The sequence below is a fragment of the Hyposmocoma kahamanoa genome, unplaced genomic scaffold, assembly GCF_003589595.1.
Source record: "Hyposmocoma kahamanoa isolate Upper Pololo Valley unplaced genomic scaffold, ASM358959v1 92, whole genome shotgun sequence".
Taxonomy (NCBI): Eukaryota; Metazoa; Arthropoda; class Insecta; order Lepidoptera; family Cosmopterigidae; genus Hyposmocoma; species Hyposmocoma kahamanoa.
This window is the reverse complement of record NW_020654748.1, coordinates 21791574-21811304: the sequence shown is the minus strand read 5'-3', so window position 1 is coordinate 21811304 and position 19731 is coordinate 21791574. Positions and strand designations below refer to the sequence as shown.

Sequence of the window (19731 nt, the reverse complement as noted above, 5' to 3'; positions counted from 1 at the left end):
ACTGGCACTACACAAGAAAAAATAAAAATACTTTCAAAGACATTCATACGTATACAAATAGAGAATTACAAAACAAAGTTACAAACAAAACAAAAACTAAATTAAAGCGATAACAAAAGCTCCCAAAAATAAAATAGACCTAATTTTTAACTTCGAAATTCGAAGATGAAGTAAGGACCAAGATTAAAGGACTTCGGATAACTCTGTACTCTACCAGTAATGATTGTAACCATGTCGCGTACTTCAGCGGGAGGGATAGATAATATCGCCAAAGTTGTATGCTCCACAAATCCCCACTAAAAATGCTATGTATTAGAACCGAGTTGACTTTTTTTACTCGTTCTTTGGCGAAGATAAACAAATTGTTTGAGTACTCAAACAATTCTTGTGTACCCACGTAAGAATAATTCAATATTTTAAAGGAAGTTCAAAAGTCAATTTTCAATTTAAGAAAAATATATATGTGTTGTAATATTGACGGGACATTGGAGCTGAAAATCAATGTCGGTGTTACGGCAAAATCTACAAATTTACCTAATAAATAAAATAATATCTTGGTGGGGATTATTCTTCCACAAATCCCCACTGTGTAGCAAGTACTACTTTGGTGGGAATTTGTGGAATCAAATTTAACACAATTTTAGGATTCCACCCGTGAGGATTTGTAAAACATAGCGCCAAAGTCGCCAGATAAAGGTGGTATACGGTACAATTTAAATATTACACAGGTAAATACGGGCTATAGACAGTTGTGACTATGTCTGCTGAATATCGAGAGAAAAAAAAGGAACTTAGTACTGCTAGCAGATTTTTTTTAATTATTATGGTAACACCAATTTTGTGGTCTCACACTCTCACGGGGAGTTCCCTGTACTATGAGTATAAAACAATGGAAATCACCAAAACACTACAACTAATTTAGAAAAGTGCATTTCTCAAATTGGTTCTACTATAATGCGAACCGTTGGGCCACAGAGGCTATCAAAGTCGTTTAAGCAAGGACCAATAAGAAACTGATTACTGCATAGACATTGCTTATACAGAATTTATAAGCAAATAGTACTTTAACGCTTATTACTGGAAGTGGTGTCTTGCCAGCTGCGAAACGAAAATTCCTCTGTATACAGTGGAACAATGAAAACTAATTTCCATCGTTCAACTGTGTATGGTTCTCGTAGTAATATATATTCTGTAACTACAGCACTGCGTTTAGTAAAATTTTTACACAAATAGTTCTTGTTAGAAAATGCATAGGTCAGATCTTATAGGTGGTTACTTGTAAGACAGGTTATTAGAAAATCACTTTCCATAAGAAAACTTATCTGTTTTACGACGCACTGCAAACAGAATATAGTGTAAATAAAATAAAATTGAATAAATCAGAAAAATTAAAATTCCTTTATCTGACTTTTTCTGTATGTGAGAGTAAAGTACTTTAAGCGCCAAATAGTAATTTTTATTACAGATATTTTCAAAGAGAATGAGGCTTTTTTGGAACCTATCCTAAGGTCAATTAATAGTATTTTATGCAATTGTTGCATAAAGAGGGTTCTTAAAGCCGAGCGTTGTATTCAGGCCACGAGGCCTTGCCGAGTGACCTAAGTAGGTAATAGGTACGAGATTTTAAGACCTAATTATGTAATGGTTGCATACAATACTTTTTCTACGAGTAAATAAAATTATGAAACAGAACTAATATTTAATATACATTTTGTTAATAATCCATGACACCAAACGCTTTTTTTTTTCAACAAATTTTAACCCATTTGTAGGCAAAGGTTCCACCATACAGTCTCTTCATATAATTATTTAATTTTAGAGGAAAGACAAATAAACGTAAAACAAAATACCAAAGAGATAGAATAGAACTGGCCAAGTACCGCATTAAATTTTAACCAACCTTTTTTTTAATAAAGATTTATGGCCCGTCCTAATTAATATTTTAATTGGGAATAATACGACGCTCTTTTTTTGAATCGAGTACAATAGACAATAGAATTTTGATTCAGAACTAAAAAGACCGCTTTCATGATGTGGTATAAGAATTTATAATTGACATGTTGACAGATTAAAGTACGAGAGTAGAAAAATCATATTAAAGGCCATTCTCAAAAATGGACTAAATAAAAGAAAAAAACAATTTTTTCTGATATGATTTAAAGTAGTCTCAAATGTAAGATACCGTATCCTACAATATGTTTCACTTAAGAACCTAGTATTATTCCTTTATTTTTTTCCATCCTCTAAGTTGTGGACTGATTTAATAAAAATTATGGCTACGTTCAATAAGTTTGTGCATGGAGGTGACAATTGTTTCATGCACAAACGTTATGAAATATTTTCAATCCATTTTATTTATGTTGCAATTATTTAGTGTTTTTAGAAAATTTATTCTACGTATTATCGTAAAATAATATAGATTAGTTTATTTATTACAGATAAATATGTTTAATTTTAAATGGACTTTGCACACGACATGGAAATGACATTTTCGACACTTTCTTAATGATGATTTAAATAAATATTTATTTTGTGTAAATATAATAATATATAACTAAAAATCATATTGACGTAAACTACCTCGATTAATTTTAAATAGGAATTGACTAAGTAATACAAGTATATCGTTTTTTAACACATATGCACAAAAAAATTGCAGAAATGAGAATGGTCCTTAAATAAAAAAGACAAAATTATAAACGAACTATCGAGTTCTTAGGTTTTCGCGATTGTTACACAAAGAAAATGAAACTATTTTGCCGGATTTAAATCGTATCGTATATTTGTTTTTTCAAAGAAACCTATACTAGCCTATAAACGAACTTATAAACGAACTGTCATAAATTGTCATAACAGTTATTTAATCATAAAAAATAAATTAATTAATCGGCTAATATTAAACATAACTAATTGTAATTATTGTTAACGGCAACAGGTTGTAAAATATATGCTTTCCCCGTGGCTCTGTCCACCACGTGGCCCGTCGCAGCTTCTAGAAACAATCTTGGAACATTTGCAGCTTCGTTCGAATTCGGCGATTGGTACTGCCTCACTCCTGCTCCACTTTCGTAAGGTACGTACAAAGTTTGTTCCACAGGCCTCCTGTATTGATTATTCTGCTCTTGGACGTTAGAGTATTGGCTACTTTGTAGCTGAACGTTCGGGTTTTGGGTTTGTACCTGAGTATTTGAACTTTTCGCTTTCAAGTCGTCCTGATCAGGTTCTTGATATTCGTCTTTCGATGTCTTAACTTGTCTCAATTTACTGCGTCTTTTCAAAGGCCTATCAGTAGTTTCAACTTGTTCAACATTGGCCGCGGTTGGTTCAATGGGTTCAACATTACTCGCAGCAACTGTAGGTTCTTTGATTTTGCGGAATCTTTGCAGCTTTCTTGGACTTTCTGTTGACCTCTGCTGTTTTTCAGTTTTGAGTCTAGGATGAGCTCTCTTTGCTCTGTTTGTCTCATCGCTGTTTTGGGTGTTTTCTGGATTATACTCCGTATATTTGGGAGATTGATCACTAGAGTCGTCGTACGTATCACCATCATCATTTGTATCGTGAACGCCGTAGGAGTCGTCATTAGGTTGGTATGGTGAACTGTAAGGCGTTTCGTCGGATCGATAGGAGTCATCTTCATCGTTATTATGATTGCCAGCATGTCCGGCATGGTTCAGATCCCAGTAGTGTTCTCCGTACCCTCCTTGTTTGTCGCCCCATCGCACCTGGAGAAAACGACAATATTAGTATGAATAATATTTAAGATCAAATTTAAAAAGTTTTGCATAGAGTACCTTGTTTAGAATCTACAGTTTTAGTGAGAAAATTGAACAATATTAATTCGCAGTAAATTGGTGGATGGAGCAATTTAAATAAGCTTTTGTTAAAGATTAGATCTGAAACTTGATGATATGAACGTCTACACATATAAAACCTACTAGGTAGTACATAATAAACCTAATATATATAATATGAATGAATAAATAGCCCGGGATAGAAAGAAGAGAGCAGAAGCGTACTTTAGCTGAGAAGAGTCCCTCACCGGGACGGGCCTTCTCATGGCGTTCGGTGAAGTGCTTGTCGCTGCCCTGTCGGTGACCCTGGTCGAAGTCCTCGTGACTCGGAAGGTTCCTGTACCTAAGCGGAGCCAAGCGAAGCAGCGCAGAAACAGATAGAGGTGTTAATTATATTGTTAGAAATGTATCGTCTATAAGATGGTCGGTCAGTTGACAATAAGGAAGTAAATTGAACTACGCAATTTCTTAACACTTTTGATCGACGAGATTTTTTTAGTTGACCTTTTATGGCTTATGTGACAGGTTATATTCTCTAATAGCTTTTAAGCGTACTTTGGATAAATGTACGACTAATAACAAATAAATAATGTTAGTTTAGAAGAATTAAATGCCATATGATGAACTGTATAAATATCTTCTTTTTCGGATCTATATAGCGTATATTTGTTTTTCTTTTTCAAATAAACCAACGTTTCAGGCTCTTTATAAGCCCCGAAATGACTCAACGTGGTTTGCATTAATATTAGATAACTGGTTTATAACTTTACTATCTCACTTAGCTGAATAATTACTGTCAAATTTACGACCAAATTAAAATACGCTTGATGTGAATGAAGCTTCATACTCGATATTGTTTTTTGATGTGGTAGAGTGTTACTTATTTGACAATAATTGTTTCTGACGGAGAATGGGATTGGACTCCATGTAAACAGCCGCCATTACCGTTAAACCGCCATTTAGGTTCGAAAAAATAGTTTCATTTCTAAAGTATAAATTTATTTTTTAAACAAAATGTGGAAAAAAGGACTATGGGTAGGTATTAGTTAACGATAGAAGGCAATATGCACTTATAAGAGATGGCTTGGTTATTGTTATAGCAGCTGAAAGTGGCAAGATAGAGGAGACCGGTTCAAAGATGAAGAAGAAGAAGCAGCAAGAGAGAGAGAAAAAGAAGGGAGAGATTTTATGGTATGTACTTTGCCCATATCCCTATGGTTTTTGAAGTCCTTCTTCTCGTAGCGCTGCTCCCAGGAGTTAGGATCCTCGCACACGTGTCCGAACTCTATCTTGTACGGGCTCAACTGTACTGAGAAAAAATCCCTATAACGGCCATTAGTATTCGATACCGTTCCATAATGGACAACAATATGAAGCTAGTTTTTATGAAATGTTACTTAATATAGTGGTAGTAATTAGAATATCAATTAGGGGCATGGATATAATTTTTGGAAAACATCAGCTGTGTGTTCCAATTTACGTTAGATACAGTACGTTTAAAAATTGAAGCGGTATTAGACTTCGCCCAGGGAAGTACGGCAGCCTTACCTATTTCTGCCGTGCTGGTGAAATTACAGGAACATGGTACTTGTCAACTTATGTCTCAGGGTGCAGTGACAATTCTAATCAGATCTTTGCGATTTAAATCTTTGAATGGCACTGCAACTGTTATGAATAGGCGTGTAGCTTATCACCAGGCCCATGACTTCGTCATCACGGCGCTTAATATCATAAAAAAAATTAATATGTATCACAGCAAAATGAATAAAAAAATACAAATTAAAAGAAACTCTCATCCACTCGGCATCAAATAGGCTAAGATAATAAATAATAAATAAATAAATATTAGACAACATCATACGTTGCTCTGATCCCAAAGTCAGTAGCTAAAGCACTTGCGTTATGGAAATCGGAAACAACACTCTGTTATCGAGTTCTTAGGTAACACTCTGTTAGTTAGTTTTTTACACTGACCCGGCCGGGGATCGAATCCGGGACCTCAGAGATGGCGACACCATGAAAACCGGTGTGCAAGCCACACGACCACGGAGGCCGTCATATAAGAAGTCATCATATAAGTCATATAAGAATATCGGTAATAATTGAGAGTCTAATACGATTTATAACAACGAACAATTGCAATTGAATATTTTCACTAGCCTTTTCTATTATCACATCTCAAAGTATTGTTGGACCTTTTTATATAACCTTGTAATAAAGTCGCTTGAAAGTGAAACTTATTAAAGCACTTTTGTTGGCAATACTTACTGAAAAAACTTGGTCTGAGCCTCAAGTGTGGTCGGGGCTTTTGGAGGCACGCGTACTGAGACAGCCCGCGCGGGGCTCCAGAGAGGTCCTGCAGATGCGACGAGCAGGCAAAAAAGCCATTTCTGGAATATTTATTAGTAGCACTGAATATCCTTTACTTCCTTTTAAATTCCTATTCAATTTAAATCAAACATGTTTTAATTTCATAGATAAGAAATTTTAACTTTAAATTGTCACATCGATTAAAACTACTGCCCTTTCCTAAAGCAGATTTCCCTGAGAAGAATTATTTGAGTGTGTTTTTTATTTATTTTATTTATGATCAGGTTATAAAAACCCGTAAATTAAATTATAATTATAGACTAACATACATAATGACAATAATAAAACATTAAAACACTATTTATTGATTTACACTTATGGACTGCGACGTGTGACGCAGCGTGGGTGTCCGGTAACCGTCCTCGGGAAATCGCTATATGATGTTTTAACATCATCACAAATATTTAATACTTAGATTTAGTATGATTCAATCTTTTTATTAATGATTTCACAAAAATTTTCTTATTTAAAGTAAATTAAAAATTTCATAAAAAGAGCGCCATCCAGGGAGAGTGCAGTGAGGTCGTAGTTGTTTTAATAGTTTGATAAAAACAGTAAACAAGTCCATAATCAAAGTACAATGGCATAAATAGATAGAATATAGTATGACTAACCAGTGGAAGTGTTATCTTTAAAAAATAACAATTAAATACATCAAATAAAACAGTTCAATTCAATTCAGTTCAAGTGACAATCATACTTAGGCTTAAAAATGATATTTAAATTATAATTATATCATTTAATCACAAAGCTAAATTCTTGAAAAATAAGTGTGCGTAATCGTAGCTCGTGTAAATTTGTTCAAAAATCCGTTGTTGACAGTGAATATTGATTTGAGTACAGTGGATTTTGAATATTTTGTTCTATGTAAGTGACCTACCCACCTGTCGTGCGTTAACTTATTTATTAAGTTACTTAACTCTTCGACGTGCAGGTTTCATAACAATGTGTTTCTTTACCGAAAAGCTCATGGTAAATTTCATTTTAAATTATGCACAAAAATTCCGAGAAAGTTAGAGGTGCCAGCCCGGGTTCGAACCCACGGCCTCTGCTTGAGAGGCACGACCGAAATCAGTTGATAACTTTTTTAGCAACGTGACACTTTCCATAACAGTTACAGTGCCACTCAGAGCTTTAAATTGCAAAGATCTGAGGGGCACCATCACTGCGCCCGTCAAAGTCAAAGTCAAACGTCATTTTTTAAGCTACTGCTCGTTCACTACGCTGACCTCCGTGAAAAGAACGAGCAAGAAACTCTAGCGATTGCTCTTTTCAAATAAACTTAAATGCTATACACTACATTTTGAATCATATTTGTGTGGAATCTAGACTCACGTTGACTTTCCATACATCTTTGTCTAACACGTAGTCTACAATTTTGTAATATGACTTTTCAATTAAAATACTTTTAATGTAAGTTGTAAACTTAGGCAATGGTAAACTTAATATATGCTCCGGAATCTTATTGTAAAAACGTATACAGTTCCCCATAAATAAATCGTTTACCTTAGTTAAACGAAAACAAGTGCCCATTCACCCTGACACATAAGTTGACAAGTCCCATCCTACAATTTCACCTGCACCCTTACCCTTTAAAACCGGAACACAGTAATTACTGCTTGACGGCAGAAATAACTAAGGTGGCAGTACTTCCCTGGACGAACTCTTTTACAAGGAGCTCTGCTGCTACTAAATCTATCAAAAAGACTGCGAATTAATATCATAAATAGGACAGAAAGGGAAATAATTAACGATAAATCAAATAAACCTTACATCCTGAATCACACATTCTAGAGCACGTATCGATTACAAAAGTTTCACAAGGCGCTCTACTGCTACTAAAAAACTTAATTACGCGTTATAAAATTTCACATGTAAATGCTTTGTTTCATGTAGATCGTATTATTTTTATGACTTTCTTGTAATGAATATACTTTTCACATATGAACACATTTGCCTTTATAAACGAAAGGTACGAAAAGATTTAAATATGCTTGGTAAGTTTCCTATTAATTAGTTTTATTTTTACAAGAGTAAATTCTGTATTTAACTATATTTATATAAATTAAGTGAAAGTTTCGCAACATAACGTTCGTTAGATAATGATCAATATAAAGAAACATTGTTTTCTATTGAACCTCGTCTATAAAAGTCAGTAATAGCTTTCCCACGTACGCTCTAGATCTGTTTAATTTTGTAATACCAGAGACAATAGTGGAGGTAAGTACATTTTTTACCCAGCTTCTTGAAACCGAAAAGAGCGGCAATGATTTTAATTACTTGGTCTAATACGGCTTCTTTGTAGATCTGATTTATTTTGTAGTCCCAGAGACAATAGCGAAGCCAATGAATGAAGCTGTGTACACATTTTTTACCCAATTTGATGAAACCGAAAAGAAGGGCAATGATTTTAATTATTCGGTCTAAATTGACTTCTGATTATTTCCTCAAAAAACGAGTCTAACTAAGTTCAGTCAACTGTGACTATGGGACGTGTAAAGGGCACGAAACGTTGGTTTATTTGAAAAAAAAAAACAATTATACGAGAAAAAATAGTAAATTCCGGTACAGGCCCATGGGACTTGTCAACTTGCCTCAGGGTGACGGACGCAGTGGCATTGCCCTTCAGATCTTTCCGAGTTAAAGCTCTGAGTGGCACTGCAACTGTATTATGGACAGGCGCACGACTTGTTCGTCCCGTTACTTGATATTATATAAAAAAAATTAATAGTAGTAAAATTTTTCGTCTTTCGGAACAGGCTAAGGCATCTAATTGGCCATACCACCAATTCTTAGATATAAATTTTTATTTAATAATTTCATTTTCTGACATTTTTGCAGGAAATCGTTATATTTTTACGGTGGCCATTTGGAAAATTCCTTTGGTTTTGACATTGATTTACAAATAAATGGACGACGGGTCTAATACAAAAACCACGAAAAAAATGTCCCAAGTCAACCTATTCGAAATTTAAATTGTAATGTCATCGCAGTATCGCGCTGTCAGTAGAACAAATGAAGACTAAAGCGGAGTGTCGCGCTCTGTATACGATTTTAGCGCCTTACAAGTGCGGACACTTTTTAGCGCGGACCCGACGTCCATATAATTGTAAGTCAATGGGTTTTGACGTATTTTTTTATTTACTCTAGAATACTTTTTATAATGTTTAAGCAAATTTTAAGAATTAAAAAGTAGTTTTGTTTCTTAGTAACACTACCACTGATAGAGCAACTTTAGAGTAAACTTTATTTTATGAATTAAGTTATGGAACAGATACTGTGAATTGTGTATAATTCCCGAACACCAATTCCAATAAATATGCTATTGGATTTTCAATTGGACTAGAAGAAAATGAAAATGTGATTTTGTTTTGTTGATTAATAACTAACTAGTAAATTAAAGTAATTTTTCAATTTCACTTTGAAATAAATTAAATCGCAAGCCGTAGGTATGTTAAAACAACATAAACACTATTCCACCAATGAATAAGAACGAAAATTGGTTACTAATAGATCACAACATTTTCAATTAACACCACACATCACTCTCACAATTTCCAATTAGAATTAGTTCAATTAAAACTTGATGTTTAAATTATTTATATTAATGAAAATTTAATGGGAAATCTACCGTTATGTTTAGACGTTGTAACATGTTGGAAATGACAATAGCTGTAAGTCAGTCTACCACTGTTATTTTCATTTATAGTGAAGGTAACAGTCTATTTTTGTCAGTGGTTGACAACAGTTGACCAATGGTCGCTTGAAATAATCGAATAGGAAAATCGATAACATGAAATTTATTTGATTGGATCTAGAGATGGTCCAATAAACTATCAAAAACATATACACACACACATACTCATTGGCAACGATACACTTTTGTTTGTTAAGAAAGGAGGAGGTTCTCAATTAGACTTGTTTTTTGCACATATGTCACGTGATTACTCCGATTTTGATGATTCTGTTTTTGTTGGAAAGAGGATACCTCGGTATTAGTTCCATTTAAATTTGCAGAAAATATTCCACCACTAAGGGTGGTAAGCTAGGGGATTAACCCGGTTTCGCGCACTGCCCGGTAACCGATTTCAATTAAATTTGACCAATACAAGTAATTCCACGAACTTTTGAGATCGGTTTTTTAAACGACTTCAAAAAAGCAGAAGGTTCTCAATTCGACAGTATGTTTTTTTTTTAATGTTTGTAACGCGTAATTGTGAACCGATTTTGATGATACTTTTTTTGTTGGAAAGAGGGTGCCTCAGTAGTGGTCCCATTTAAATTTAAAGAAAATGTTCCACCTCTAAGGGTGGCAAACAAGGAGGCGAATCTTGTCTAGTTATATAGTTTTTTTAGTACTCTGTACTGATATTATTTTATAAAATAGTTTGACAGTCTGTTTTGACGTTGATACTTTGTCAATCAAACAATTTTCGTCATAGAGTTTATAAGTTTTTTTTTTCATAGTTTTTTTTTTCATGTTAATAACTTTAAAGTATTTTTAATTATTTTAACAAAGATCGAAACACTAAGAAAATTTCATTCGATCTTCTGGTATCGAACCAGTGCCAGATTAATCCACGCTAATCAAGCCACGGAACAGCAGACCTTACGAACCCTTCTATCTGTTTGTTGCAGTTCTTTGTTTTTTGGTTTTCAACGACTTTTTTAGCAGTAGCGCCATCTGTGAGAAATTAATTTTTTCGCTCAGGGAGGTACCTTTAAAGCTACCATTACTGACTAAGAGATGTCACTTTAATCATTGTATTTTTTTTAAGTTTATTGAATGTCACGCTGTTTTACTAGCATGACATTAAAGTATTTAGTTTGGATTTAAGCCTTGGTAATTATTATGGTATTCGTATCTTTAGTATAACAGAGCCACGTGTGTCATCACTTTTGGCGTATGATTTTGTCGCATGAAAGTCATAAGAATAATACGACCTTTTTTTTATAAAAAATAATTGCGCATTTGACCTCCATCTCATATGATCACAGATTATTAGATGCTAACGCATCATATGATGTAGCATGCACACCAAAATAATGCCTATTCACACTCGCCTTGAAAAGGTCCAAGTATACCGTTTGGGGAACAAGTCTGCAGGCAGGGAATCCCACCACAATTGCGAAACGTTTCGTGTGAATCCGGGGAATATCCACAACATAGGGGTGAAACCCCAGCCCACGTCTAGTCCCCCGATGATGGTGAGGGGAAAGCGGAATCAAATTATGCAATTCCATCGTACACTCTCTCTAGAATTACGATAAGCTGGCACTCTACGGCGGTGTTCAGGGCTCTGCAGCTTCGCCTCTACTAATTCCGAGTGATCTATAAGGCTCTTAGCACGCTTGTCTATTGAATCCAAGGTGGCCAGTTGGTAGTTAGCAGAGCTATCCCATTAGTGGCAGCATGTACTCCATACACGATCGGACTTTTGCTTGGTACAGCTGAAGCAACTGTGCCGGTGTGAACTACATGAAACAAACTTGTACAGATGGCAGCACATCAAGCTACACATTTATGGATCTTGTTTCGTTGCACAGGTTGTGACATTCGAAAAGTGTACAGCTTAATGTGCTGTTGACTGTACATGTGAAATTTTATAACTCTCCTCTTTAAGCATCATAAAACGTCATTAGTTTGCCTCTCTGCGGAAAAGTTTATTTATTCTACTATAATGAATACTTAATAGTAGAGTAAATTCAATTATTATAGTTGAGTAAGTTAAACTATTAATAATATAATTTATTAATGATTTTATTTATTAATAATAATTTAACTACCATATGATGACGTTTATATAGAGTGACTTAAATATAACTTAAGTAAATTGTTAACCTAATGGTTTGAAGTGCGTCGTAGATTCCAATCCGGCCTCGCACCTCTGACTTATGAGCGAAATTTAATTTGAAACTTACCATGAACGTTTCGGTGAAGGAAAACATGAAAGTTGCACGTCGAAGAATATTCACAACCCTCCGAAAACGTGTAAAGTCCCCAACCCGCATTAGGCCAGCGTGGCGGACTATGGCCTAAACCCTCGCCTGAGAGGAAACCCGTGCTCACCACTGGGACGTATAAATGGGTTACATAAATTACGTAAAATGACGATTTTACATTCCGATTGCTTGGCTTGGATCATTGGTTTTAAGTCTTAAGAAATCGGATATGAAAATCGATCGTTGACTCTACGAATGATTACAATTCACAAAATAGTTTTGCGACATGGTTGTTATGTTCAATGCTCTGTTTAACATATTATACAGAACTTTCTCAGATTGTTGCGTACTAACAAGTTATTTATTATAAGATTGTGAAACTCTGCGGACTCTCGAACTAATAATTGACCATGACACTTCTGGGTGACATTTTTATTAAGGTGGAACAAAAAGTCGAATATTGTATATAGCTTTATTTTAAACCAACTTAAAAAAAAAGGAGGAGGTTATACGTTGGATTGTATGTATATTTTCCGATTTCGCCGTCAATTGTGGACTGATTTTGAATTTTTTTTTATTTCTTCACCTAGGTACCTTTACCGCTACCAGCCCTGCCTAGAGATGTCGCTGTTCTTTCTGTTAATTTTATTTTGTTTCAAAGGCTGCATTCTCGTGGTGGTCCCATTGTCACCAAGTCAGAATCTCATGAGTGAATCCATGGAAATAGAGGAAAATCCTCAAATTTTATAAGCATGTCGGTGTACTTACCGATTTCTTCGGTCAATTCTGAACCGATTTTGAAAATTCTTTTGTTTGAAACGGTATACTCTCGAGGTAATCCCTGATGCGCGCGATGCTGTTCAGCGTGCGTTTCGACTATCACAAATTAAAAAATATTTTCCGCAAATAAAAGTCGACTTTTCACTTGACACAATACATGTAATCCACAAATAGCTGTTCTCAAAGTCATTCACTCCAAACCCTACAGATTTCCTACTAAAGATTTATATTCCATCTCTAGAGTTTTGACAGTGAGACAACTCTTTGTGCTTCGTGCAGTTGTACGGAAACACTCTTTGGTACCACTGGCGGACCCTTCCAAAAGGAAAAAACGCACAGTCTGTCCCGTCCCCCCACACAAAACAACGTTTTCATCTCGACAGTATCATATATCCAGCTCCATAATCTACAACCGTGTTAACAACATTTTGAACATTACCAATTTAAATAAATTTGAGCTTAAACATACTTCGTCAAATTGGCTTTTAAATCTGAACTATGCTGATACAGAAATTCTACTACCAAACAGCACTTAATCACTCACTTACACCCACATACACAAATTCTCACACTCACTCATCCACACTCACTCCCAAACACTCACCCACGCGTACACCCACACACGCTCCAACACACACACCCACTGGCACTCACACTTACCTAATTCCTTTGTATTTTACTGTTAATCTCGTTTGTAATATTTCAAACCTTGCTCCTTTTTAGTACCAATGCCCAAAATATCTGTTAATGTAATTTTTACTCCAATAGCTCAATTTATGTGGCCGGACACTAATTTCCAAGATACAGGCATGTGCCTAGTTTGGATGATCAGAGTTTGAACAAATCACTTTGTACAACTAGTATTTAATTACCATTTATCTCAATTTTGTGATACAATCTTTTTTGGGAATAAATTATTATTATTATTATTATTATTATTAAATCACCGTAACCAGACAACTATAAAAACAGCATAAAATGTACAAACGAGTCCATAACAGTCCCATTGTCACCAAGAAGTCAGAACCTGATGAAGGGATTCCATGGAAATCGAAAAAAGCAGATAAGCAAACTTTTGAGATCGGTTTTTTTTTCAATTACAATTATATATTATTAAAGTAGCAATAGACCTCCTTGCGAAAGAGGAGTGCCGCTACCATACATATTGCTGTCACCATGCAGTAATGTGAGCATTAGTACGTTGCGGTTTTGAGGGGTAAGGCTGGTGAAACTTCAGGCACACGGGACTTGTCAACTTGACAGGCGCAGATTCAGTGCCTCTCGGGTCAAGCAATTTCATAGAAAAAAAATAAAAAAAAATAAAAGTCTTTTATTCTCACACCACAGTAAGGTCCATAGCTTGTTAGTAGTCGTAAACTTACAGTAGGGGAGCGTGGGGGAATGGGAGCCTACTAAGGAAAAATGTATGCAATTTAAATTTTTATTAGTTATGAACGTACGCTTCACATATCTGGGTACTAGATAATCATAGAAAAAATGTGAAACAGAAAATGTGAAATGTGAAAGTGTGAAAAAGAAAAAACTCTAACATGTCATTCGCTCCCGTTACCCCACAGTTCGGGAAATGGGAGCCGGTAAGAATCACAAATGGGAGCTATTATATATAATCAGTCTGAAAAAAAAATTAAGTCATAAATTAGATAAGTTAAAAAGTAATGAGATTAAACAAGAAAGTGTCAATATCCAGTGAATATTGCAATGGGGTAAGGAGAGCCAAATAGTTCTCATTATCCGCGTAAATTTTTATTGTGATTTCAAGCATAACTTCTAAAATTTGGTAAATATGGTGACATAGCTAGTGAAAATACAATGTAGTAGCATTTTACTGCTTTATAAGCAAGATATATAAGCGCGGAGCGAAAAACACACAACCATCTCATACGACTAAACGGGGAGTTCTACGGGGGCGCTCACAGGACTCGAACTTTGGCGAACGTTATCGAAGACATAAAAAGTGCCATTTGCACAAATACGAGCATTGGGAACGTCCAGTTTAACACCGCTCTCATTACCCGCGGGCTCCCAATACCCCACGTTCCCCTATATTATTAACCATTATTATAGGGATATAAATACATCAAAAATTTAAATCTTCAAAATGAAAATTCTAAACTTACTATTCTTCAAAATACATAAATGAAATCAACTGATTTCAATCATTAATAATATTCTCAAAATTAAAATTAAGTGAATTAACCAAATAAAATACAATAAATTAAAAACTCAAACCAACAAATAAAATAACGATAATTATTAAACTGAATAGAATGAACATTACATACATTACAATAATAATTGTTATAAGACATAAAACGTAATGAGGCACCCTACATTTACTTACCATTATTGAGTGCGAGATGCATCTTTGCATACAATGAGCTATGATGGGGGAATCATATCGTCCTGCTATCACCCTCAGAAAGGAATTGGAACTAGCCTATAGTCTGCGAAACAGCGATGCAAATTTGGCAGTTTTGTCTTGTAAGATGGCATTAAAATCATCTATATTTGCCTGTGCAAAAGCATTATTATACTGAACCCGCAATGCGCTGAGGATCCGTTGCGTGTAGCAGGTCCACAGGCTGCACGTGTAGAACACCTGACAGTAGAAACTTTAAACAAAGTTTTACACTATAGCGCGCAAACCATCGAGCCAACACATTTAAAACTTTGAACGGGACTGCAACTATATTGGGTAGGTGTGTCTCTTATCACCGACTGCACGCTTGTTCGTCACTTTCTTGTTATCATAAAAAAATAAATTAATTAAATAAAGAGAAAACAGAAAACTTGTACGCAAATTTCATATTTCCTTTGTCATTACCACAAAAGTTTGCTTTTGGCAGGGAAATAAAGTATTTTCATATTTTTATCTCAGAACCAATTAGAAAATAATATAAACCTAGAACTAAAAATCCTGTTATGTGGTGTAATACGAAATAGATACAAATTTATTGTATTACTAGAATAAAATACCGCGTATCATGAGTTGACGATCTATGCCGTGACAAATAAATCAGTTTTTGTGATGATACTACCGACAAACCGAAATTAGGAAGTGGAGCCATGACCGTCCAATGTCGTTTTACTTTCTTTGCCCTAGTATCTTTGATTATTGTGATCTTCGACTTTTCTACGTTACAATCGGTATTGTTGGCTTAGTATGGTGTGGTGTAACGGGCTGGTTCACAATCCGACATAGAGGCGCCTTGTCGAGTCATTGACAGTGACAAGAACCAGCAAAATAACAAACCGGTGAGTGAAGAAAAACTTTCATACATTTTTCACAGATGGCGCTACGGCAAAAAAGTCGTTAAAAACAAACTACAAGCACATAGAAAGATTGGAGTTAGTCTTTTTTATAACACCGAGTGACGGGACGAACAAGTCGTGCTCCTGGTGGTATGCTACACGCCTGTCCATAACAGTTACAGTGCGACTTAGAGCATTAAATTCGAAAGATCGGAGGGGCCACTGCGCCCGTCACCCTGAGACATAAGTTTACAAGTCCCATGTGCCTGTAATTTCACCAGCACCCTTACCCTTCAAAACCAGAACACAGTAATGATGACATTACTGCTTGACGGCAGATATAGGTAAGGTGGAAATACGTAAAGACTCTACTGCCACTGACCTGCCAACTTACGCCTCGGGATGACGGGCGCAGTAGCACTGCCTTCAGATCTTTGTATTTTAAAGCTCTGAGTGGTGCTGCAACTGTTATGGACAGGCACGTTGCTTGCCGGCGCACGAATTATGCGTCCCGTCACTTGGTAAGATAAAAAAAAGAATTCCTGCTTACAGACCGCTATAACTTTTTTTCAAGGCGAGAATGAATAGGCATAATATAAATGTGCATGCTCTATAGTCGACATCATAGTCACTTTCCATCAGATGGAGGTCAAATGCGTATTTATTTGTTTTTAAAAGAAAACGTATTCGCTTTTTCTTTTTGAGAAGGCAACAGTATAATGTCTGCCGCCAAGCGTTCCAGTCTTGCAGGGTTCTGGTGAAATATCACATGTGATTTTATCAACTTATGTCTCAGGGTGAGACATAAGTTGGCGCCCCTCAGATCTTTGCGATTCGCGCGCGATAAGCGTGTCGCTTATCACCTGGCGCACGACTAGTTCGTCCCGTCGCATGATGTCATAAAAAAATTCACGAACACCCTTGCCCTTCCAAACCGGAACGCAGTAATGCTCTCATTACTGTTTGACGGCAGAAATAGGTAAGGTAGCAGTACTTACCTGGACGAATTCTACATAAATAACTCTACAGTTACTGCAATTTAATTCCATTTCCCAGCCGCACGCCATATAAAAAATAATAATAAAAAAATGTTTATTTCAGTAATACAGTAACTTTACATTAACAGTGGATACTGATGGTATTGGTAATGGTACCTCCTATTAAGCTTATCAAGCCAGTATCAGGAGCCACCGCTCGTCCATAGCTATAAATGCACATTTCATATTTGTAACTTATTCTTAATTTAGTGTTTAATTTTTACATTTCCAAACAACGTCAAAACAACAATTTGTGTGTGTGTGTGTGTGTGTGTGTGTGCGTGTGTGTGCGTGTGCGCGCGCGCGCGTTTGTGTTAACCTCTTGCCATAGATTAGGAAAGTAGTGTTTTTAAAGCAGATCTATTAAAACACTTTTAATAGATCTCCGGTTTCCTCATACGATTTCGACTGTAGTCATTTTGATATAACTTTCTTGCACTATAACTTTTGGCGTATATTTCTAATTACTTATTAATTAAAATCTACAAGTGGGCCGATCGTTTGCTGAATTGTCTGTTTGCGAATGTTGTATTTACTTTAGGTACTTGTAACACAACGTCTTTCCTTCTCCTCTTCGAAATATTTAGATAATATTTTAGAGACCTATGTTGTCTGAGTACAGTTTGAGTGATGTAGAGTTTCCTTACAGTGGCTAAATTTGATAGTTGATACAAACTGCTAGTGGAAAATCGTCTTTTTTACAATATATTATTTTATGCAAAAAGCATAATTATAAATATGGAAGCGTAATGTTAGGTGACAAATTATCACCACCATCCCATGTGTATACGACTATAGATACGGGTCTCGGCATACGAAATGTCATTGGAACACATAGTGGTTTGAGTACTTGACATGTCGCACTCTTAATATAATAGTGTATTAACTCAAAAAGAGGACTTTCTCAGAATTGATGAAAAACGAATTAGTCGCTTCCCGCAAATTTATATGTTACAGTTTATTATAGACACATAAATAATTTCTCAAATATATTAAACAATAAAATGGAAAAAACAATTTCATGTTTTTGAATATGGATTATTTTGTCTAGAAGTAGCTCACATAAAGTGTGTAAGCAGGTATCTTTTGATTGTTTCTTACAATATTCTAACGACTTTTTTTACTTGAAGAGAATCAAATTTTGCGTTCAGTAATGATATAATATAAATTTCACATATTTTGAGTTACAACACTATTGTAATAGCAGTGCGATATCTTCAAAGATATTTTCTCTGGCTTTCAGGTTTTATCACGATATTTTTCTTCGCCCTTAAACAAGAGATATTGCTACTAAACAGTTACAAATTCATGTAACTTAGTTATTAAGAGTACAACCTCAAATGGCATTGTTTGATTCCGCACAACAATGAAATTGTTGAAACAATCATTTTGGAAAAAAGTAGTAAAACTGAGGACACACTGATTAGTACGGAGTGAAAACAAGATTCCTAAAATTTTTTTAGATAGAGAGAAAACACAAACTCAACTCGAAATTTTAGAAGACAACCGCTGTATTCAATAAGTACCTGCTTTACACATACCAATGATTTTTTTTTATATCTACGGAACTAAATAGAACATGCATAGTGCACTAAAATTGACCAGATATCTCTTGCTCCTTAACTATGATGAGACTGAAAATCTACTAAAAGTCGTCAAATAACCTCACACTTCCACACTCACAAACACACACGCACACACTCAGACACACACTCACTCACGCACTCAGACACACTCACTCACTCACTCACGCGCTCACGCGCGCACACATAATTTGTTTTACTTATTTTTTACTCCTCAGTACTTTGTATTTCGTCATTACTACTAACATGACTATCCTAGGGGTTGGATGCCTGGCGACCCATATTACAAGCTCTGCTTAGTTTGGGCTCCAGTCTCCCACAATACATTACTCTAAGCTTACGTAATAATGTATATTTACTGTAATTGTAACGTTTCTTTGTATTGTGTTGTGGAGATAAATAAAGATATATTTATTATTATTATTATAGTATACGATATACATTTTTCGAATAGCTTTAATTTCGTTTGTAAAAAAATCAATTCCGAAATGAGCCAATGTCCCCGCCGCTCGGCCCAAGCAAAATGAACCGTATTAAAACGGAAAAAATTTGAATTCGTGCTGAGGTATCAACTCCTAAATACAGAGATACGAACCGTCGACCTTTGAATTGATCCACTTGGCTTTCGCCGCCCTTGTTTACGGCCAGTTTAAATAATTATTAACGCTGCTCTTAAAGGACTTGTACCGAATTAGTATGGAGCTTGGTACTTTATTCCCAGAAAAATTTAACCAGCTTCAATTTTTTTGCTAGATATAAGTTAGAAATAAAGAGCTTAGCAAAGTAATTTAAAAAAATATTGTGACCTGCATTTTTATTTTATTTATTTAAAACAAAAGTGTGGTAGATATGTTAAATTAATTCCAGCAACACTGCGATACTAAAGAAAAGTCCAAAAAGCAGCAACACTTAAACGTTAAAATATTCAAAATCATAATTGAAGTTGGCTAATTA

General features: G+C 35.2%; 1 protein-coding gene across 1 annotated transcript in view; it reads right to left on the bottom strand.

Moving 5' to 3' along the window:
- Nucleotides 1–2789: 2789 nt before the first annotated feature.
- Nucleotides 2790–19731, bottom strand: part of LOC113236949 (protein PFC0760c-like) — a 21577-nt gene continuing 4635 nt past the window's right edge. Inside the window, exons 2-4 of the mRNA XM_026473175.1 lie at nucleotides 6060–6181; nucleotides 4991–5100; nucleotides 2790–3722 (exon numbers count right to left, since the gene is read on the bottom strand). Coding sequence (XP_026328960.1) covers nucleotides 2907–3722; nucleotides 4991–5100; nucleotides 6060–6181 — 1048 coding nt within the window. The 3' untranslated portion in view covers nucleotides 2790–2906. The remainder of the gene's footprint in view (nucleotides 3723–4990; nucleotides 5101–6059; nucleotides 6182–19731) is intronic.